At 41.8% G+C, this 23,455-nt stretch overlaps 1 protein-coding gene across 2 annotated transcripts in view; it reads right to left on the reverse strand.

Moving 5' to 3' along the window:
* Positions 1-5,817: 5,817 nt before the first annotated feature.
* LOC132572496 (protein SSUH2 homolog) overlaps positions 5,818-23,455 on the reverse strand; it is a 44,124-nt gene continuing 26,486 nt past the window's right edge. The window contains exons 6-12 of one of the 2 annotated variants that reach the window (XM_060239609.1): positions 18,721-18,839; positions 14,439-14,501; positions 13,586-13,671; positions 11,891-11,983; positions 10,994-11,099; positions 9,669-9,776; positions 5,818-6,476 (exon numbers count right to left, since the gene is read on the reverse strand). In XM_060239609.1, coding sequence (XP_060095592.1) covers positions 6,336-6,476; positions 9,669-9,776; positions 10,994-11,099; positions 11,891-11,983; positions 13,586-13,671; positions 14,439-14,501; positions 18,721-18,839 — 716 coding nt within the window. In that variant the 3' untranslated portion in view covers positions 5,818-6,335. Of the gene's footprint in view, positions 6,477-9,668; positions 9,777-10,024; positions 10,245-10,993; positions 11,100-11,890; positions 11,984-13,585; positions 13,672-14,438; positions 14,502-18,720; positions 18,840-23,455 lie in introns of those variants that run through there. The other variant, XM_060239610.1, reaches the window with a different exon arrangement.

Consider the following 23,455-nt stretch of genomic DNA (forward strand, 5'->3'; position numbering starts at 1 on the left):
AGTGTTTGCCTTGGATGGCCATATTTTGGTCAATTCAGGCTGGCAATGTCTGTTGTGGTGGCTGCTGGGCACATGGAGGGGTTGTTCGCAAGGGGTTTGGAGGAGGGGCAAGGGTACATTGAAAGGCTATTGGGGAACCTGTCAAAGGCACTTCAGATCCACTCAGCCCTGCTGGACCACCTCCTGCCCTACCTCTTGCAGGGGTGACATGGGGGTTAGCACAGGCAACCAGGGCAGTGTGGCCACCGTTGAGTGGAGGTCACCCATGAGTGCATGGTGTGGCAACACCCCTCCGCTTCTCCTTGTAGTTCTTCAGCACCATGGTGCTGCTGGCAGTGAGCAAGGCTCTTCTGGCCCACACTTCTCCATCCCACCCCTTGCCACACATCCTCTGATTGGTTGTGGCTGCCCTGTTGTCTTGGTGCCACCACGCTCCCACAACGCCACCATGGAACACAGTGTCACAGTGTGGGGTTTCCCGTAGGGTGAAGAGCTCACACCCCCTCCCTACTGTCAGGTGCTCAGGACTTCCGACAGGAGGCTGCTTGTGCTGCTGGCAGTGAGCAAGGCTCTTCTGGCCCACACATTCTCCATCCCTCAGCCGTTTGCCACACATCCTCTGATTGGTTATGGCTGCCCTGTTGTCTTGGTGCCACCACGCTCCCACAATGCCACCGTGGAACACACTGTCATGGTCGCTATGGATACTATTTCAGAAGCACCTGAGATGAATGGGGGAAGGGGATCCTGTTTTTTGGAATGACTGCAGTGTAACCTCCCCTATAGAGAATGGAGAAGCAGCACCATGACTATGCCATGCTCAGCCATCATGGCACGGGTGCAGCAGCAGACTGCTCCACCCAACTTCTTGTAGCACCTTAAAGACTAACAAATCAATTGAGTCATAAGTTTTCCTGTAGTGGTGGTGGCTGAACTGATGAACTGAAGCTTACACTTCAATAAATCTGTTCATCATCAAGGTGCTGCAGGATCTATTTGTAGCAACAGACTACAGACAGATGTAAGAGCTGTATAAATATATTATGGTAGGGGTTGGGTATGCAAGGTGGGGTGAGTATCCAAGGTGTACACTTAGGGAATGGATGCCCTAAATAAATAAATAAAAACATTCACTTCACATAGCAAAAATGAAGAAAAATGCCATGATGGGAGGGAAAGAGAAACAATGGATGTTGTACACCAATGACAAAACTGTAAATGTACAAGTTTCAGCCCAGGAGATTGGAGGGAAAATGCTTTCAACCAACTTGAAGGATATCTGAGATGGCAGAGTCATGTCACAACTCCTGAGGTGGTTTCTTGTTCACCATGCTGAGTTGTTGTCTGTAGTGTATGTGATTCCAGCATGGGAAGATTTTAGGTCACCCATAATACTATTTCCAAGGTCTTGGCTCTGACACTAAATCCTGTATTCTGTTAAATAAAACAGAATATAGAATAAAGGGAACAACATCATCAAAATGTTTGTGTTGTATAATCTGGTTTATCTGCACCTTGCCAGTGTTGGCTGTCTCAAAAACTTTTCTTTAAGTGCTTGGAAGTAAGATAAATCCTTATCTTTCTTAAAAGCATGAACTCTTGCCTAATGTTCTCATAGTCTTGAAGGCTTCATAGCTTCATTTGATAAAAATTTTTGGCAAATCAGGCACATTGGTATCGTATTGCTTGTAGGCGACTGAGTAAAACCATACTTCAAATATTCAATACTATATTGTCTACATTTTTTCTTAGATTCAGCCATGATATCTTTTAAAAAGAAAGGGGAAATTGTGTGTTTATTTATAACACAATTAATTAAAATGTAATTACCACTGGTGGGGCATGAGTTATAGTTCTTCCCACCACTAAAAAATAACCCACACCCAAACCAACACATGAATTGTTGAGGGAAATGTTGGGGAAAAGCCAGCTTTGAAATATTTGGAAATCATTATTCTCTCCCCCCCACACACACATACTAGATGCAAGGCAGCTCACATAGTGCAATTCAAAGAGCAATTCCCCATCCTTACACAGTGGGAGCCCAGGAAGGGCCTCCTACTGACTGCCACCACTCTAGTAAGGGTCTGTATGGGAGGACCCAGAGCAGCCAATCACCTCTGTCATCCTTATCAGCAAAACCTTTTAACTGTGACCAAGGAGACATGAGAATCCAGGCGGTATAACAACAAGAAGTTTATTATTAGTGCTTGAAACAATAAGTGAGTTATAAAACATTTTAGTGCATAGTGAATACATAAGCAGTAAAGGTTGCCACAAATAAACAGAAGCCCTGACACATCTAACTATACATTAACTCCCAACGCTCACTGCTTGGATTAGGGATCTCTTCTGCAGATTTTCCTGAGAGAGAACTTGTCTGTGTACAGCCTTTCCAGAGAGAACATGCCGTCTGTGGCTTGACCTTTTTATTGGCTTTCTTCCAGGTCCCACTGTCTCTGGGCTAGTTTTCCCTCCAAAACTCTGCCACCCTATCAGAAGGAATCCTGGGACATGTAGGCCCTCTGTAGTAACTCTTAGGCAGGCTTCTATAATAATAGAAAAGTCCATTTGCAGAAGACTCCACAGGTCCACATCCATAGGTCTATTATTATACAAGCACCATCTTTGCACTCAGCACTTTATTGTGAGAACTGAATTTCTCTTGAGGAATTATACGTGTTCATTTGCTGTGAATGGTTTTGTATGAATTATTAATTTTGTCAATACATTGTATTAATGAATTGTTTGTGACAATATCACTATATTTAAAGATTTTTGAATAACTTGTTAACATTGACTTTATTGGTTTTCATTATCATGGTATCTCTTGGGTTGTTATCTCCCCATTATTCTCCTTTTGTTATATTTGGTTTAATCCCCAGTTGGAGGCAGGGGATCCCCTTGTTTGGAGGCCCTCCCTTGCTTCAGGATTATCAGAAAGCACAGACAAAATTTGCCCTGAGAAGAAAAGCGGTGGTGCAGCAGCGCTGCCTGAGGCTCTCGGCTTGCCTGCTGGCTGGCACAATCATGCCACATGGGAAGAGGGAGTATGGGGGGCACCTAGCAGTGCCCCTGGAAGGGTGGTGCCCTAGGCAGTCGCCTACCCCACCTACTCCCATGTGCTGGCTGTGTCAGGTTTCCCTGAGTACTCAATAAACAATCCGTTGTATTTCAAAAGGTTCAATTTATTAAGCATTTCAGGTAAGAGTGCCTCAGACCCAGGATCTGAGTCAGAACTGGAGTACAGTGTTAGGTCAAGCAATAATATAGTCCAGTAACAATCATAAGCAACAGCGATAAGACCCCCCCCCTTAACTTTTCCCAAACATTTTTGGTTCTCACCAAGTCTGAAGGTTGCATTTTGTTTTTATATAAAAGTAGAAGCTTTAAGTGTGCAATTGCCTTTCTGTAAAGTTTGTGCCTAAACCACTTAAGGTTTATGAACTATATGCATCATATAAATTTTTTTAGAACATGCTTTCTTATATATAAGCTTAAGGTTTTTAAGAAAATAGCTTTCTGTCTTTAATACATGCTATTAACAATGCTTATGAGAGTTACCTTGTTCTGTTAAAACTCCTATGTTGCTTAGAGTTTTATTATTTTCATTATGGGTTAATAACGTATGAAATGTTCCTCATAAAAGTAAGGTTTTACACTATGCAGTGCTACACTGATTCAAAGCACAAAATGTTTAAACACTCCTTCCGGGAGTTGGGAACAGGGAGAGCAGACATTGGAGACCACAGCGAGAAGCACATTCCACTGTGCACTGATAACAGCACAGTAAGAAGCAAGAAGCACATTCCCTTGACAGTTCTTTTTCCTCCTCTATCAGAATCGTTTTCTACTCAGTAATTATTAGCAAGTCTGAATTAAAAAAACCGTCCCATACCAGAAAATAAGCAAGAAGCAAGCTATTACTACTGTTTATCACTGATATTAAGCTTTGTTTTGTTTTTCACTAATGGTGTCTTGTTCTTGATTGAGTGTCTTAAAGTTCCTATAGGGAAGTCTCAAACGGTGCTTTGCTGGAAGTCTAGCCTCCAAACTTGGAGAAGCAAGTCTGCTTGATGCCTGACTGGGAGAAGGGACAAAAGCCAAGTGTTCCAGAGGGCCTGCAGCCATCCTGGGTCCAGGAACAAACACAAGCAGTCTATGCTATTCTGCAGAGGCACTGTTTTGTCTGAGAAGCATTTCGGAATCAAAACCGAGTGGTCTGTGTTCCATCACTCGACAACCATGCCAGCATCCAGTCATGTTCCTGAAGCAAACTTGACTCCCCCGCAACAGATAGAGATAAAGGCAGCACAACAGAACTGAAAACTATTCCTAATGTTTCTGAAGCAAGCTCCAGCACCGACATGAGTTTAGTTTAGTTTTGTTTTTCTTCTGGGACTGCTTACAGCAGTAGTTTTTTTTCCCGTTCCTTGTTTCTTGGGAAGAAGTTATTGGCTAGTTCAGTGTTGTAATTGAGTAAAACTGCAAATAAGATTTTGTTCTGTGTCCCCCCCCTTCTTCTGCTGCTGTATTATTATTATTAAAATATTAAAAGTAAAAATATTATTATTATTATAATATATAAACGCAGCTTATTACACTATTTTTGCACGTATGTGTTTTGTATGTATTTTTTATGTATAAGGTGTGTTTTTACATGTATGTATAAGAAGTTCTGCAAGAAACCTTATGTACTAACAGATACTGAACTAAATGAGATTTATAACTGGGAATATGAGATTGGATCATAAAGAGGTCCAAAAAGGAGGGAATGTGGCAGAATTATTTTGTTGGCCCTCTTTATGATCTTAATCATACTCTCTTATGATTTTGGCTGCAGTTATGAACTTGGCCACACGAGTTCTATGCTTTTCAGCTTTCATATTGCTCTCAGCACACATTGCTCTCATATTGCTAACAGACCAAGAGAATCTAGGTCAGTAGAGTAGACAAACTAGGGTAAAGTTGACAGTCTTCTGAGGACAGGAAAGCCTTATATGGTATGATCCTTATTTAGTATGGCAGGAAGCAAGATGGCTACTAAGCCTGCTACTAAGCAGGTGAAAGGCCAGAGGGAACTGAGGGCAATGTTTTTATTTGGCTATGAAATTGTTTACATTAAGGCACAGCTGTGGACCCAATACTATCTGATAAGTGATAAGGTTTGCCTTTAAAAGCTCTGGATTTTTAGGCACAAGGGGTTGATCTGCACCAGAAGCTGCCTCTGTGTTAGATTATGCCAAGCTAATAGACTTAGACTCTGGGCTGACTTCATGGTCAAGACATGAGTTTAACAACTCTTTTTAGAGATCTCTAATATAGAATGGGATTTGGAACTTAGATTTTAAATAGGAAAATGTAGACCAATAGGGTAAAGTCCCTGATGTTTTTGGGGACTTATAGTTTTCCTTATGCTCTCTGCTTTATTATAGAACTATGCTTTATGCTTGACTGAATTCTAACTGTGTAATTGTTTTCTTAAATGTACTAAGTTTATCCAACTGTTTTGTTTTTCTATCCGTATATTTTAAGCCTTCTGTCTAAAGGAACTGTATGAGCAACTGTACTAATGTAATCTCTTGTTTTGCCTTTCTGAGTATATTTTAAGCCTTCTGTCTAAAGGAGAAACTTGGAGTCTAATAAACTGTTTGGTTTTCCAAACTGGGAGTCTAATAAAGTTTATCTATGAGGTCTTAAAACTTATTAGTGGGTATGTATTAGCCTTCTGATAACTGCAGGTTATTTTGGTAACTGCAGGTTTTAGTTTTGAGTTTGTGTTGCTGTGGGAACAAAAATAAAAATCTTGCAACACACTTTTCAACACATTGCTTCAGCTTTTCATCCCCAAGATTCTAAAAGTTACAGAGCTGTTCATTTAACAAATCATATGCCATCTGATTTCTCTTCTAACAGTGGATTGCACTACAATACAATATAGTATTCATTCTACACCCACACACACACACACATATATATGTCAAAAAGCCAAAATATGTTTTTTAAAACCTAAAAAACATAAGAAATACTGCTGAAAGCCATTTATCACATGGATAACGGTCAGATTTGGAGGCTATAAAAATAACACTTGCTATAATATGAAGTTTCCTTTTTGCACATGAACACCAAACAAATAGCCATGGAACATTTTACAGCACACTTTCTGTAAGAAATTCTGGTTCTACATGATCTGTCCTTGATGTCCCCCTTTTTATAGAGACACCATCCTTTGTAAGTCTTACAATAGAAATAAATGACCTTTTTTAAAAATGGTGGAGAGGAATGAAAGATTAATCAGCAGCACTTCTACTGCAGTGGTTGGAATGAACCACAAATCATATGATGGTACAGCAACACTTTTGGGGATAATTTTTTGTATACACCTTGTGTTCATTTCCATAAACATAAAAAGAGAAGGCTGCCTCACGCCATCTGTATTCCACTCTGGTAAGAGGTATATGCTCAATTGTTTGCCTCTGTAAAAAAAGACAAAAAATGACCGTGAGGTATTATTTGGAACTGAGGACACCTTTGTCAAGTATCATGGTTTTCCTGACTTGTAAGAACACTGACACATCTTTCATTCTCTAGTGTCCAGTAGCCATTGTTACGTGGCTGTATCATGCTTAGCCTAGTTTCTCTCAATCCACTCCTGCAACTGACTCAAAGCTAACAAGCTTTTCTTTCATAATACAAGGACCACATCAGAGAAACCCAACAAGGCTGGTGAAGAAGCCTCCCAAATGTCAGCCAAGGGTGTCTTCCCAGCTCTACTCCACATACCACTACAGAAAACAAACAACTTGCTTTGACAATTGTCAGGTGCGAGGGATGGGCAGCTTGACTGCACAATGTGTTTGGTTGGGACAAATTCTGCCTGGATAGACCTTAAAATGGTATGGCTTTTCAGCAGGATTTATTAAAATGCATCAGCTGTGAGATGGCACAGTGAGATAGTGAGTTATTACGGGACAGCACTTTATATAGGGATAATATGTCCTAGCATTGACTATTCCCATATCCCTGTAGGAGCTTGTTCTCCTTTACAAAAGGCACAATGCGTAATAAAAGAAACGACACTGATATCATGACATAACAGAATCACAGGCCATCTAGTCCAACCCCCTGCTCAATGCAGGATCAGCCTAAAGCATGCCTGATAAGTGTTTGTCTAGCCGCTGATTGAAGATTGCCAGTGAGGGGGAGCTCACCACCTACCTAGGCAGCCAATTCCATTGCCGAGCTACTTTTACTATAAAAAAAATAAAATAAATCCTAAAATCCAGTCATTAACTTACCACCTGTAATTTAAACCCATTATTCTGAGTCCTATCCTTTGTCGCTGCCCTCCTCTAAGTGACAGCCTTTCAAATACTTACAGACTATTACAGCTAGGGTTGCCAAGTCCAATTAAAGAAAAATCTGGGGACTTTGGGGGCGGAGCCAGGAGACTTTGGGGGTGGAGCCAGGAGACATTGTGGGTGGAACCAGGAACAAGGATGTGACAAGCATAATTGAACTCCAAGGCCATCACATTTAAAGGGACAGCTCACCTTTTTAAATGCCTTTCTTCCATAGGAAATAATTAAGGATAGGGGCACCATCTTTTGGGGCTCATAGAATTGGACCCTCTGGTCCAATCATTTTGAAACTTGGGGGGTATTTTGGGGAGAGGCACTAGATGCTATACTAAAAATTTGGTGCCTCTACCTCAAAAAATAGCCCCCCAGAGCCCCCAATACCCACGGAACAATTCCTTATTATTCCCTATGGGAATTGTTCTCCATAGGGAATAATAGAGTGCCTAGTAGAGATTTCCCTCCCCCCCCCACATGCTTTCTAAAGGGGGGGGAGGGCCTCCATACCAGGGAATCCCCCCCTCCCTCTCTCACACACACAAATACTTACCAGATCTTCTTCCACTCTTGCTTTGAAAACGAAAGCAAAGAAAGGGAGGGGCCGTTCTCCGAAGCCCTTCCAGTTTCCTCCTTCCTGCCTAGCCTTAAAGGGGCAGCCGTTTTACAAACTGCTCAGGAGCTCAATACCCTACAGGTATGTTCTCCCCCCCCTCCACCCCCCCGCCCCGCTTCCCGATTTCTGGAGACCGGGGGATGAAGCTGCAAAACCAGAAGTCTCCCGCCAAAGCGGGGTGGTTGGGAAGCCTAATTACAGCAGTAATAATTCTGGTTTTATAGTTTGAGAAACAAGCATTTGAGGGAACAATCCAGGGCCTGCAGAAGTTACAGTCCCATGAAACTGCCATGGTGCTGCATGAATTCTTCTCTTCACCTGAAGTTTTAGGCCCATAGTCACTCTTGTGCCAGTTTCTCGCTGAAGTCAGCTTTTTTCTCAGAACACAGTGCCTCTCTATCCTCACTGCTTGTCTGGATTGGCAAACTGGGCTCCCATGGCATGAACCAATTAAGGACACTTCTGCTTCAATCAGAATTCCCCTCAGAATATGTCATTCTGATCAGAAATCTGCATGTCACGGAATGGAACTTTGTACATATTCATTTCTCCTGTTTTCTACTGGTGTACCCTAGATGTTTTGGAGTGGGGATGCACTATACATGTGTCATCATTACAGACTAACAAAGCATTGATCGCAACATGTATCAAAATGTATTAACGCCCCAATGAAATATGCATTGCAATGTCTGCATCCACGTGAAGTTCATGATGGATCATAATGAAACAATACAACAAATACAGAGTGAAAGGAGCAAAAATTGTCTGACTGTAAGACAAACACTTTCCAAAACATGTTTTCACCTCAGCAGGAATCACCCATTTAAGTACACTCCAAATATTTCTGTAGATAAACACTGTGACCTCAATAATTTTTAAATTGTCTGGGAGGAGAAAACTCAAAGGAACAATCTTATTCTTGCCATTTTCTGTGTTTACATGCAAATAGTACTGTTCTGGCGCTCATCACAAAATACACCTTCTCAACTCTCCATATTCAGTAGCTTTTCAGATTTTGATGGCTCTGATTTGCTTTAAATATTTCTATGGCAGCTGTCTCACTTTGCATGAACAACAGGTGATTTCTGGGTTGTCTCAATGTACTCTTTCCTTCGCCCATAGCATTTTGCCCTCATAGGCTTCTTTCTCCACTTTCTGTCAACTTTTGGATATTTTATCTCTAGAATCTGCATCTGGTATTTCCATCAGCACCTTGGCCCAATTGGCAGGATTTTGCCAAAATATCCTTAATCGCAGTTTCCATTTAAAGTTCATCAGGGCAGTAGAATTCACACATATGACCAAGGGTGGAATTCTAGGAGGAGTTCCTTTGCATATTAGGCCCCACCCCCAATGTAGCCAATTCTCCAAGAGCTTACAAGGCTCTTTTTTGTAAGCTCTTGGAGGATTGGCTACATCAGGGGGTGGGGCCTAATATGCAAAGGAGCTCCTGCTAGAATTCCACCCCTGCATATGACTAAGTTCAAAAATGGACAAAGTGTCAAAGTCTGGAGTTCTACTAATGTGCCTCATAACAAGAAGAAATTTCACCACAATCTTACATGAGAAGAGAAATGTCTAAACATGCCAACAATTTCTATTCTCACAGGGCAAAAATGAAGACATTTCTTTGGATTCAGCACTGTAAATCACCACCTCTCTTTTGAATGTTACGATGGAACCTCTGCTACACTCACCTGCCTCAGAATCCGTGACATAGAAGTAAACTGAGTGCGATGTCTCTCAATAGCATTCATGGAGGCCTTATTTACGTTGCTATCAGGGAAATTTTTAATTGGGTAAACCTATGAGGGGGAAAAAAAATCTTTCAGAACACACAGGAGAAAATGGAAGTTCAGACCTAATGCTTAAGGGTGGACTGTCCCTGGGAAATATATCACAGAATCAGGCCAGTGCTGAAGTAGTTGCTGGGCTGCCATTGTGCTTACATGATTCAGGCTGAACTGCATATTGAAAACACGCACACTTAAGAACACACACACAACGAAAGTAAACTCTCTTGAACTTTTTAAAAGACCGGCTGGAGTAGAAATTTAATAGCATTTTTTAATTTATTTTGTTCAGAGAATATGTTGAAGAAGCTAAAATATAACTTACAACAGTGATAATTAAGTGGAGTAACAGTACTTTGTGGATTTACATAAAATGGAACATTCCAGGGTGTGTGTGTGTGGAATATAAAGTCCCTCTAAATTAACTGACATAACTCGGAAAACAACTGTCATGAAAGGTCATCTCAATGAACTTGAAAACTGTATGGAAAAAAGCACTTGATTAGGAAGTCTAGATATTATAACATTTTGTTTTTTCCTCATGCTGGATACCCAATATTTGAAGTTTAAAGGGCATCATTTATACAGCAATTGCTTAACGTTCCATGATTGGATTCACACAAGCATTCAATAGAAATCTACAATGCACAAGCCTGCATGTGTATTTCTATCCAGTATAAGCCTGTTGCCCACAAAGTATGGAATAAGATGCCCTAAATCAAGGGAGAGTATTATGATGACTCTATGACTTACAGTTTTTTCCTAATGTGCCTATATATTCTGGATATACCGCTGCTGGAGAGTCTAAAATTACTGTTATAAACAGTACTGTTTACTGTTTCTACTGTTATATGTTATTCTATCTCTACTCCAGCCAATCTTCCAAAAGCTTGAGGTATTTTACAAAAAAGAGATTTCAAATGGGAACTCCCAGAACATATAGGCTTTGTTTTCAATGCTTTGTGTTACAAAGGATGGGGTTTGTGACGTGTCAGTGGGAGAGTACATATGCGCCACCATTCTTTCTCACTACTCCACCCTTTCAATCCCTATTTTTCTCCTGAAAAGAAATAGCTGGGGAAAAACAAATTCAGAGTGCAACAGGCCGTGTTCAAAAGCCCTCAAGCACTCTGCTTATTTGGAGGAAAATGTATTTGTCAGTATATAACTGACCCATTTTTAATCCTGCCTCTCTGCCTATTTTGCTTTTGTCTGTAGGGTTTCATTACCATATCATGTTCATCAACAAGCAACTTCTGTCCCGTAACTGTTTGAAACAGTTCAGCAGGAAAGTCGTTTCTTTGATGCGCCACATATTCAATTATGTTATTTTTCCTGTGAAGGTAAAATACATGCAATCACCACTTAATTTTGGAGCAGATCAGTAACTGTCAAAAACCGGGGCTTGGTTTCTAACTGTTTTTTTGGAGTACAGGACTGCATTATCTCTGATATTCAATCTTTTAAACATGCAGTCCCCAACCTTTACCTCACTCCTTCAAGGCCCCATCAATGAGATGATGCAGTCACATTAGGGGCCTACACCATATCTGGGGATGATTGTAAATTATGAAGCAACATAACTGGTACAATTTCTGAAGAATTTAATGCCAGAAATTATGTTTTCATAGCTTATGGGCCAAACCATGCAAAATGCTGAAAGGTTCTTTGTTTGATCCACAGGGCCAAGTAGCAACTTGCCAAGGGCCAGCTGAGGATACAAAAAGGGCACACAGGGGAAGGCTTTGCAGCACTGATCCGAACTGGGATAGAAGCGGTATATTATTTCACAATAAAGCACACACTGGAGAGCCATGCACAGCTCTTAAAAGCTTTCACATTTTGATCTTAAGACACATTCTGAGATAATTATCAATGGTAATATTGTTTTTCATGTAATAAAGCAACCAAGCATTCTTGTGCAGCCAACCTGGGTGGAAGCAGATATCAATCCCAATCAGCCTTCCTTTTTAATTTCCAGAACCCAAGGTCCCTTTTCTGGTTATGCTGAAGATCAAACCCAGGCCACTGTACTCATTAGGAAAACAGCCCACAAGACCATCAGTTTTGTTGTGTTCAGAAGTGGCCCCTTTCTTCCCCCATAATGTATTTCTAATGGGACTTGCCATTGAACTACCAGTGCGTTGTACTTCAGCACACGTCCTTGTCCGCTACAATCACTGCAATTTACTTTTCCCCGTCCAGAACAAGCTTTACACCTGTGAAGAATGGGAAAACAAGTCCATTTTTCATGGGGACAAATCATCAGTATGAAACATAATACCCTTGGCGATATAAATTGAGTCATTATTTGGCATAAAGTCTGCTATCCTCACTTTCACCTTTTGGAGGAATTAAAGGAATTTCCCTTTTGGAGGAATACTTTCGTTTGCACCATTTTGTGTCAATCTCATCATTATAGCAAAAAAAACCCCCAACTCCATATAGATTTTTCCTTCCTTGTTCTGTATGGTTCTGTATTTTGTAAACTAATATTTTAAGAAAATGTCACAACTACCAGGGTTGATCTCAGATGGCATGACTTTGATGTAAGAACTCTGTGACATTTGCATTAATTCTGACTGGCACTTTACTTCCTAAACAGCCATCACCTATTCCTTGACACACCAGAACAGTTGATCCTCATAAAAGGTTTAAGCTAACTTGACAAGAAGTTTAAATTATTTTTTAAGTTTATTGAATCTGCAGTAAGGATCCACCCAATGCACTGCCAAATCTATTTTACTGCCCATCCCCCAGCTGGGGGAGGGAACTTTAGGAGAAATGCCAGAGTACTCATGAAGGATTTCTCAGTATGATTTTTAAGACTTAAAACACCCCATGGAATGAGGGGAAGAACAAGGTGGGTCAGGGCAATGGCAACAGGACACACAAACATTTCCCAATACACCATTTTCACAGTGTAAACCCTCCCTCCCATGTCTTTGTAGCTATTTGCTGTGCAGGGGAAAATATACCTGGACCATCTGAGTCCCTGCCAGTTTTCTGCCAGCAGGAGAGACCTGTTGAGGGGAAAATGGACTACCCCTATTCCTCAACCCTAATTTAAATCATCACATCACCTTTAGTATGGGTACTTAAAAAAAAACATGATAGCAGATCCCTTCTTAGTCTTGCATCTTGTTTGGCCTTTGGTGACTGATCCACAATCTCATGCTCACTGAAGGATTTGGATCCCTAGCAGCGAAAATGCTTTATTCTCTTTCTTCTAGCAATTTAGCTAGAAGCTAGAACAGTAACACCCTACCCACATGGAATGGGGGAATGAAGGGCTATCAAGATACAATCCAAAGCAAACCACAATCCATGTTATAGCTTGTGGTTTTGTTTCAGGATCCAGAAAGATGGAGGTGAGGGCAAAGAGAAGCTGCACTCTAATTAGCTTTTCTATTGTGTAACAGCACCCACTACTTACTCAATTGGCATATTCTTCTCCAGCACTGTCAGTAACCAACAGGTGGCAGCCTTATTGCTGCCCACTGCAGATGTTTCACTTACTCACATGCACATACATACAACAGGGGTTTGACAGCCACTGGCTGATTTGGATGTTTTTCTTTTAAAAATGCTGGGGAGGAAAAAGCAATATCTGCAGTTTTGCCCAGGATCACCTCTCAATTCCCTAATGCTAACTCTGCATATAGCCTGTACTCCAGTGTCTATACATCAGCACAAAACGTAGTGTGAGAAGTCAAGCCTCGGATCATTCATGGGATCCCAGCCCAGTTCATGCAATGTTTAAACCCGCCTGGAAAACAGAAATGACCGCACAGCTGATGCTTCTTTGTATATTGTCTTACGGAGTAGCAGATGATCCAGTTCCGGAACAGTGGCTGCATCTGTCATTAATGAAGACTCCAGTTCCTTTACACCAGTCGCATTGTTCCTATTGGGATTTAATTTTAAAAGGGAAACAATTAATATGCAGGGTTGTATCTTACTACTTTTCCTCTTGATTAACCCCTCTTGAAGGCAGACCAGCACTCTATTGTTCATGATGGCAAAATGGGTCTGAGAAGTAACAGCCTCCCCTATGAGTTATGGGCTTGGTACTGGCTGGCCTTTTGGTGTGTTTCCTTAGATAGCAACAGCTGTTAGAATGGGCTACAATGCAAGAGAAAAAACATCATGGGAAACCTTTCTTCCCATCCTCCCTGAGATCTTTTTTTTTTATTTCTTTATTCTATTAACTTCATTGAGGATAAATTCAACACTAGATATGCCTGCTCACATTATTAAGGATGAGCACAAACCTAAAAAAAAAAGGGATTTGGGGTTCATGCCGGCCAATGAACTGAACCCCAAGCTGAGTCATTCCAACACAAAGCTGATTAGTCCAGCAAATTTGGTCCCTCCTTTCTCCAGGCTGCAGCTCACTGTGGCTGGGAGAAAGGGGGCAGTGATCGCCTTTGGTTTTACTCCCCCCTTTCAAAGCAGGGAAGCAAAACCAGAGGGTTAAATATGAGGATGCAGTGCCCCAAACAGCTGAACCAAACTGGCCTATCTCTAAATGTTCAGGGAACGAGTCTGAATATTGGTTCCCAAGAACTGAACCAGCCCAAGTTCAGCCTGAATTTTGGTTTGTGGGCTGGTTCATGCCCATCCCTACACATGATATATCTAAATATAAGGCAGGGGAAGAAGACTGCTCACCTTTGTGCGGCCACCACATTGTTTGCAGGCTCTTTTTCCTGAAGCCATGCACGCTGAGCATTCCTTGCAATCAGAACAGAAAAAAGTGTTATAGAGCAGTCTTCATTAACATTTAATCAACAACTGCCTTCTAAGTATCATCATAATTGAAAGTCCCCCAAACAAAGAAAAAATTAGGACATCAGAATCATGTCCTCTTTCCATATATCCTCACAGGATACTTTAGGATGACTGACTGGCCCAAGGCTACCTGTGTTTCATATCAAGTGTGGCTTCATCCTCTCAGGCCTTTCAACCACTTCATGGGTGTGAACCTTGTTCCTACATAGCCACCATTCAGAGGCATCCATCCCTCTCAGAAGACCCCACCCATTCTCCCTTGCTATCTCTCATACCTCAAATTCCTTCCAGAACAATTACATGGCACATCCTGTCCCTCTCACATCAAACCCCAGCTGAAAACCCACGTCTTCTATGGGCACATTAAACAACTTAACCCCATGATCCTTCATTCTTTGTGAGGCCAAATTTAAAGGGTTACACTGACACACTAAAAATGTGTTGATTTTTGGTTAAGATGGCAGAGTAATCAGAAGCAATTTTGTACTTCTCCTGTCTCTTCTGCATATTATGCTTTGATTCGGATCTGTTTTGTTTGATACTGAAGCTATTCATTATCATTTTTTAAACTTTTTCTGATAAGCAGGCTGATAATTTCGAAACTATGAATTGTAAAAGAAAAGAAATGAAGAAAGCTGCCAAGCATTCTCCCATTAATGGTCAAGAAAAAATAATTATCTGGATGAAAACAATGGCTGCCCAGCTGGAAAAATAATCTGAACAACTAAAACAACTGCGTGGAGAACTAAAACAAGTTTCTGCTAATGACAGAATGATCAGTGATCCAATTCAACAGCTTCAGAGGTCAAACAAGTCTATAGGTAAACATGTTCAACAGATGGAGTCCAAAATAGCTGCTCTGGAATATCAAACCATGGCTCATGAAACAACGGTCTCAGCTTCATATAATGCCTTGTACAACTGGATATCCCAAGTTGAGAATTTTACCCAGCTTAACTGTCATGTCTTTAGTCTTTCAAAAGAGCATGATAAGGTGGGCCAGCAAAAGCTGGCTGCATTTATGGAAAGATTTTTTCATGAGCTTTTGCAGTTTTCATCGGAATTTCAGTTGCAGATGGAAAGAGCTTATCCAAGCCCTTATGGAAGGAAGAGGAGGAGGAGATTGAATTTATACCCCACCCTTCACTCAGAGCGGTTTACAAACTCCTCTTTCCTTCCCACAACAGACACCCTGTGAAGTAGGTGTTGCTGAGAGAGCTCTTTTGAGAACTGCTCTTGATAGAACAACTCCAAAACAATTTGTGACTGACCACATGCAGGTGCACATGGAGGAGTAAAGAATCAAACCCCGTTCTCCCAGATTAGAGTCTATGCTCCTAACCACTACACCAAACTGCCTCTCCTAATCACCACACCAAACTAGCAACACAAAGAAGTCACTCCAGTAGTTGCGCAGTTTTTGGGAGCAAATGTAAGAGATCACCTCCCTCACCATGTAAGATAGAAACAGAATCTTTGTTGGGGTCCTAATAAACATTAGATTATGCTGTATCCAGATTATGCTGAAGAAGTCTCAGTGCAATAGCAACAATTTACAAAAGCATGGAGTCTTGCAAGAGATATGAATCTGCAATACTGTATTAAACATCCTGCCATTTTCTGAGCATACTACCAATGCCAGATCAAAATTTCGTATTTCAGTGGCTGCAGAATTATTTCTTACTGAGCTACAAGATTTACACCCTGCTGCTCCAAATGCTTAAACTTTTATGCAGAGAGATAAGCAGCTGGTTATGCTGTTTTGAAGAAAACTGCTAGTTGTCATGAGCGCTGCTGAGGGGCCTGTCCAGGAAGAGCCGACAGGATTAACAGACTCAGCAGCACCAAGTGTGGGCCCTCCCCGCCAGAGGGCACTACAGCTAATGAGGCAGACACACCTCCCAGTTCACTATCACATCTGGAACTCATCAGACAAGGGCTCTGACAGAACTTAGAGATAAGACAGAAGGAAGTCAGAGCGAGGGTGAGAAGATCGTTAAACCCTGAGTTTTAGCAGAAAATGTGATGCTACTAAACCTGTGATGCTGTTGACTAACTGGAAGCTGTTGCATAAAGCTTCCATTTCAGCTTCCATGTGCTGTGGAAGCAACAAGTCCCTTCAGTTCTGCAACCACCCCAGCTCCCACCTTTCTTGCCTCTGTTCCTGCTCTGTTTTCCCGGTGACCTGACCTCTGGCTCGAATGACCTTGCTTTTGGACTGTGATTCTGACATGGACTGCACTCCCCCAGTGCGTGACACTAGTTATGATCATTTAAAAAATATCAGATTGTCTGCCTCTATATTAATCAGCTTGGCTTAAAGTAGAGCAACTTTATCTGTATTTCTATTATTGTGTTTTAACTGCCTGGGATTACTGACAGTTTATAGATAACAGTCTGGGCTTGTCATTCTTCTTCTTCTTCTTTTTCTTTTCTCTTTTTATTTACTTTTCAAACTCCAAATAGACCAGGGGTGGCCAAACTATGGCTCGGGAAACACATGAGGCTCTTTCGCACATATTGTATGGTTCCTGAAGTGTGGGCCCTGCGGGACTTTGAACAGTTCCGCAGGGCCTGCAAGACCATCCTCTTCGGGATGGCCTTCACCGATTAAAAGATAGAGAGACTGCTTAAGTGATTTTTACCAACTGCTGAAATAGCACCACAATGTTAATTTTATCAATTTTAGAATTTTAATTAAATTGTTAATTAGTTATTGTTTTTAAATATTATTGTATAACCTATTGTACTGATTTAATGCTGTTAGCCGCCCTGAGCCTGCTTCGGCGGGGAGAGCGGGATATAAATAAAACGATTGATTGATTGATTGATTGATTGATTGAAGCCCCCACCAATCCATCAACTGGCTTGGAGAAGGCATTTGTCTCTTTAAATCACTTCTCCAAGCCAAGCCAGGTAACATTGAACATTGCTTTCTTTCCACCTCCCCCTTCCTTCCCCTCTCCCCATCTATTTGCCTTTCTTCCTTCTTTATCTTGCAGCTCTCAAACATCTGACATTCATGTCTTGAGACTCCCAAACATTGGACATTTATTCTATGTGGCTCTTACATTAAGCAAGTTTGTTACTCATATCAATTTTGTATTAGAATGTTCATTGATTTCTGAGGATGCTTACATACTTTTAAACTATCTGCCCATCCTTGATGGCTAACTAGTGGTCAATGAAAATGGACCATCTGCACTCTGAACACAGCTAAAGGACTGGTATTACAACACTGGAAAGATAAATGTCCACCTCTGGTAAATCAATGGACTGATGATCTTAGAACTTTATCGCTATTTTAACACATGGCATAGAGACAACAACTGCACACAAACTTATTTTTAGATATCGTAGATATCTGGAAACATTGGTGCTGGCTTTTAGTCCATTTAAACCTAAGAGAGGGGCAGTTAAGCACATCCAATGTTAGGTTGATCCTTTTCACTCTCCCCCACTACGTCAGCCTAACTGTTAGGTTTAAATGGCTAAATTTTCCCGGTTGGTGCCCATCTCTAGTTCAGAAGGCATGACTCAACAAGTTCAGAAGGCATTTAAAGTTTAAATGTCTTTTGAGTCCACTTTCTGAGTCTCATTGCCATGGTGGCACAACTCACTGAGTTCAGCTTTTATTCACGCATAGCTATTTTGTAGCCCAAATATTGTTATGGTATTTTTTGGGTATTTATTCAGCTCAGTAAATACCAAGTGTACACTCCTAAACAGCACCAGACAGGGCAAAAAAACAGTCTTTTTCTTTCAGACCTGTCATCTCTTCACAAGGCATGATTATAACATTAAAAAAAATTAGCCTGTTTAAATCCATCAAATATCTTCCAGAGCCAGTTTTTGTGTAGTGGTTAAGCGTGCAGACTCTTATCTGTGAGAACCGGGTTTGATTCCCCACTCCTCCACTTGCACCTGCTAGAAAGGCCTTGGGTTAGCCGTAGCTATCGCATGAGTTGTCCTTGAAAGGGTAGCTGCTGTGAGAGCCCTCTCAGCCTCACCCACCTCACAGGGTATATGTTGTTGGGGGGAGAAGATATAGGAGATTGTAAGCCGCTCTGAGTCTCTGATTCAGAGAGAAGGGCAGGGTATAAATCTGCAGTCTTCTTCCAGTATAATGTCTTTGGTCTTTATGCACACATTTCTTCTATACCTTTACTGAAGATGTGTGAGGCATCATGATTTCTTTGGTGTTGTTCTGAAACATCTTAGGAACAGCCACTGGAACATTCCAAGGTAATTCAGCTGTGAGAACAGGGACTTCAATTTTACCTGTAGCAGAAGAAAGATGTGTTGGACTATTTTCAGATACCTGCAGTTATGTCATGTTATCATCTTGGCTGGTCCAAGGCTAAAAATCTTGATCAAATGAGAGCAGATATTAAAGAAAACTCTCCAGGCCAATGCAGATGTAATGGATTCTCCGTTTATTTAGAACATTTTAATGCTGCCTCTCCAGGAAACTGCCTGAGATAGCTTGCAAAATAAAAACAATAAAGATGAAATATGTAAAGATATTAATTGAGAGGCATCAAAAATTCCAGCCCAGTAAAAGATACTACAGACCACTTAAAATAAATTTTCAGACTGAAATAATCCGTTATTTAAAAGACTGGGTGAACAGAAATATTTTGACGGTTCCTAAAAGAAAGCAATATATGTGCCAGGAGAGCCTTATAAGAGAAGCCATGTTAGATCAGGCTAATGGCCCATCCAGTCTGACACTATGTGTCACAGTGGCCAAAAAAACAAAACCAGGTGCCATCAGGAGGCCCATCACCCATCAGTCCTCCCACTGTTGCCCCTCAGCACCAAGAATACAGAGCATCACTGCCCCAAACAAAGAGTTCCAACAATACGCTGTGGCTAATAGCCACTGATGGACCTCTGCTCCATATGTTTACCCAATCCCCTCTTGAAGCTGTCTATACTTGCAGATGCCACCACCTCCTGTGGCAGTGAATTCCATGTGTTAATTACCCTTTGGGTGAAGAAGTACTGATGGGGTGTGAACTGGCAGAGACTGACCAAGAGAGAGATCTTGGGGTCGTGGTAGATAATTCACTGAAAATGTCAAGGCAGTGTGCATTTGCAATAAAAAAGGCCAACGCCATGCTGGGAATTATTAGGAAGGGAATTGAAAACAAATCAGCCAGTATCATAATGCCCCTGTATAAATCGATGGTGCGGTCTCATTTGGAGTACTGTGTGCAGTTCTGGTCGCCGCACCTCAAAAAGGATATTATAGCATTGGAGAAAGTTCAGAAAAGGGCAACTAGAATGATTAAAGGGCTGTAACACCTACCCTATGAAGAAAGGTTGAAACGCTTAGGGCTCTTTAGCTTGGAGAAACGTCGACTGAGGGGTGACATGATAGAGGTTTACAAGATAATGCATGGGATGGAGAAAGTAGAGAAAGAAGTACTTTTCTCCCTTTCTCACAATACGAGAACTCGTGGGCATTCGATTAAATTGCTGAGGAGACAGGTTAAAACGGATAAAAGGAAGTACTTCTTCACCCAAAGGGTGATTAACATGTGGAATTCACTGCCACAGGAGGTGGTGGCGGCCACAAGCATGGCCACCTTCAAGAGGGGGTTAGATAAAAATATGGAGCAGAGGTCCATCAGTGGCTATTAGCCACAGTGTGTGTGTGTGTATATATATATATATATATATATATATATATTTGGCCGCTGTTGGACTGGATGGGCCATTGGCCTGATCTAACATGGCTTCTCTTATGTTCTCTTATGTTCTTATGTTCCTTTTATCCATTCTAATCCGACTGCTCAGCAATTTCATTGAGCGTCCACGAGTTCTCGTATTGTGAGAAAGGGAGTAAAGTACTTCTTTCTCTACCTTCTCTATCCCATGCATAATCTTGTACACCTCTATCATATCACCCCTCAGTTAACGTTTCTCCAAGCTAAAGAGCCCCAAGCATTTTAACCTTTCTTCATAGGGAAAGTGTTCCAACGCTTTAATCATTCTAGTTGCCCTTTTCTGCACTTTTTCCAATGCTATGTCAGTAGCCTCAAGATAAAAGACATTCCACAATCAAGGTACCACTACTGGGGGGAAAAATCTGTCTCTGATTGCCATCTGCCTCCCTTCTGAAGGTAGTTGCACAGAGAGCAGTGCTTGTAAGGCAGGTCTTAACTGGCCTACTGGACAATATGGGAGGAGGTGATCCTTTACAAGCCATGACTGGGAGCCAGTGAGCCTCATAAATATAAGGTCCCTCAGAGATCTTCAGAGGATTTTTGCACTTGATAGCTGTATGTCAACTTCTGTTTTGTGTACTATGCATATCACCATATTATGTTTGACATTTGTGGCCTGGCTTACCATTTGCAAGCTATAAACATATGAACATATGAAGCTGCCTTATACTGAATCAGACCCTTGGTCCATCAAAGTCAGTATTGTCTTCTCAGACTGGCAGCGGCTCTCCAGGGTCTCAAGCTGAGGTTTTTCACACCTATTTGCCTGGACCCTTTTTTGGAGATGCCAGGGATTGAACCTGGGACCTTCTGCTTCCCAAGCAGATGCTCTACCACTGAGCCACCGTCCCTCCCCCAAGCTATGATTTGCAAGGAGATGCTATTGTAACTGCTTTATATCTATCTTGCAGAAAGTTGTTATACAAATATTCCTTTGTGTAAGAGAAGAAAAAGATTATGAGATAGACACAGTGAGAGAGAGATGCACTCTCTCTCTCTCTCTCTCTCAGTTCTAAATGTTATCACACCTCAGGTGTTTTTTCTCCCTATTGTGCAGGTATAACAAGAATGCAAATTCTTTTTTAAAACTAATAGTGGTTACAAAAGTGGCTGCCAGATTAGTTCCAAATAAAGGCAGAAAGATACCATATTATGAGGTAGTGGGCACAAGGAAGCTTCTAGCCTGCACTGAAATCTGTTCTAGACTGAAATGCTATTTACCTGTGTGCTTTTTTTCAAGGCTTTTTTATCTGTCAGTAGAACTTGATACATGGATGTGGTGTGTTTACACATCACTGAGCCCAGCAGGGTCAGAAAAGTGCACCCGGTTTTGTAATTTTTTTCCCTCATGTGGGCAAAGGATAGACTTTTGCAGGGGGACAAATTATGCTTGACAGATAATATAGGGACACCCCATTCTCTCACCTGTAACAAACTGCAACTCACTTGTCTTTTATTTTTATTTTTTTAGCTATAGTCAGAGTGCCTAACAGCATTTTAAATAGAATAGATTAGGGTAGGCTGGGCCCTAATTAGTAAACACCTAGTCTGGTGGCCGCATATAGATAGTGCCCTGGCAATAAGCTTCAGGCTGGCCTCCCTCCAGGGAGTGAGGAGGCAGTTCAGGGAACCCCTGGGCACTACATGGTGAATAGCGCTGGGATAAGAACTCAAGACACTGACTTTAGTTGGGTGCAGGTATTGCTCAGCATTGTGTGGTTTGTTATTTTGGTAGCTAGTTAAGAGTGGCCAGAGGAGGCATGGAACTGCTTCGTTGGAGTCATGATGAAGGAAGGCCCTGGAAGTCTATGCAGACAATGGATGAATGGACTGGAGAAAGGGACTTTTCAGTTCCAGTTTATTTTCCCCACTCTAAGTGGAATAGAAGAGAGTTGGAGGTGGTGTGGCAGCAAAGGTCAGAGGCTGCCAGACAGCATGAGACTGTGAGAAAGCAACAGCACAGGCAAGGAAATTTTAAGCCTGTAGCAAGTTGGCGTGAACAGCTGTTTGCTGAGGAGAGATGGGGAAGAGTTCCTGTGACCGGGGGTGTGAGCTATGGCAGTGGAAGAACAGAGCCTGTTTACAGACCCCAGGAAGGAAGGCCTCCTTATCTGGGGGGTACCTTTAAGACTGTTTCCCATTGGCTTGGTAATTCATCAGGTGCCGAGTCATTTACGAGTGAGTTAAGGTATGAGGCTCCAGTCTTGGAACAAAGATATGAGGCCCATAGTCCTTCTCCCACTTGGAGATCAAGGAGTGTGGCTTATTATGCCCCGGTGGGGGAGACTATGTTTGAGACTTCTAGCTGGCACTCACTTGCTAGTAAGTGGACTCTGAATCTGGACTGTTGGTTGGCTATGATAGCCTATGATTGTGCTGGCTGAGAAAAACCAACCCTCATAGAGCAATTTATAAAAAAATTGACAGAGGAGTTGGCAGCTCTTGTGTGGGATCAATCTCTGGTTACACCTAAGGAGGCTGTGGCCTTTGCAGAACTTTTCAAGGTTCAGCATTTCCCTTTACTGCCTGAGGGAAATATTCTGCTCAGCCCTAGGGGAGAAAAAAAGTCTTTTTTTTTTCTTCTTCTCCAGTAACCTGTTCCTTTTGCCACCAAGGACATTCAAGGGCAGAGTGTGCAGCATGGAAGACTCAAGAACAAGGCACCAGGAAGAATTCTGCTCCAGCTGCATGCAATGTTGTGGGAACTTTGCCTTTGATGGAGAGGGGCAAGGTGAAGGAAGAGCAGCAACTAGCTGTATTAGAAGCAGCTCAGTTGCCAAGTGATCAGCCATGCCCAGTGGGTGAGAGTTCTGCTCCTGTTGTTGTCTCCATGGATAATGTTAAAAGTGGAACATCTGTTAATATATTTTAGGTTAATTGGGTTCAGCAACAATGAGGTTTAGAAGACCTTTTGGAGGGTTCTGAAGAAATGATTGGTAGTAGAAAACCAGTTAAAGAGAGCTTATCTCTCCCCAATGAGTCACACCTTGGCCAGCATAAGAGTGAGTGGGTGGAAGGTGGGGGGAGAGTAATAGACAAAATGTGTGTCTCTTTAAGTCCCAGCCCAGCAATTGAAAGAGAACTTTTCTCTGCATTTGTCTTAAAAGATAAGGCAGCCTTTAAACTGGCTGTCCAGATTGACCCTGCCTTGGAGGGGTGTCG

Source organism: Heteronotia binoei, chromosome 5 (genome assembly GCF_032191835.1).
Source record: "Heteronotia binoei isolate CCM8104 ecotype False Entrance Well chromosome 5, APGP_CSIRO_Hbin_v1, whole genome shotgun sequence".
Taxonomy (NCBI): Eukaryota; Metazoa; Chordata; class Lepidosauria; order Squamata; family Gekkonidae; genus Heteronotia; species Heteronotia binoei.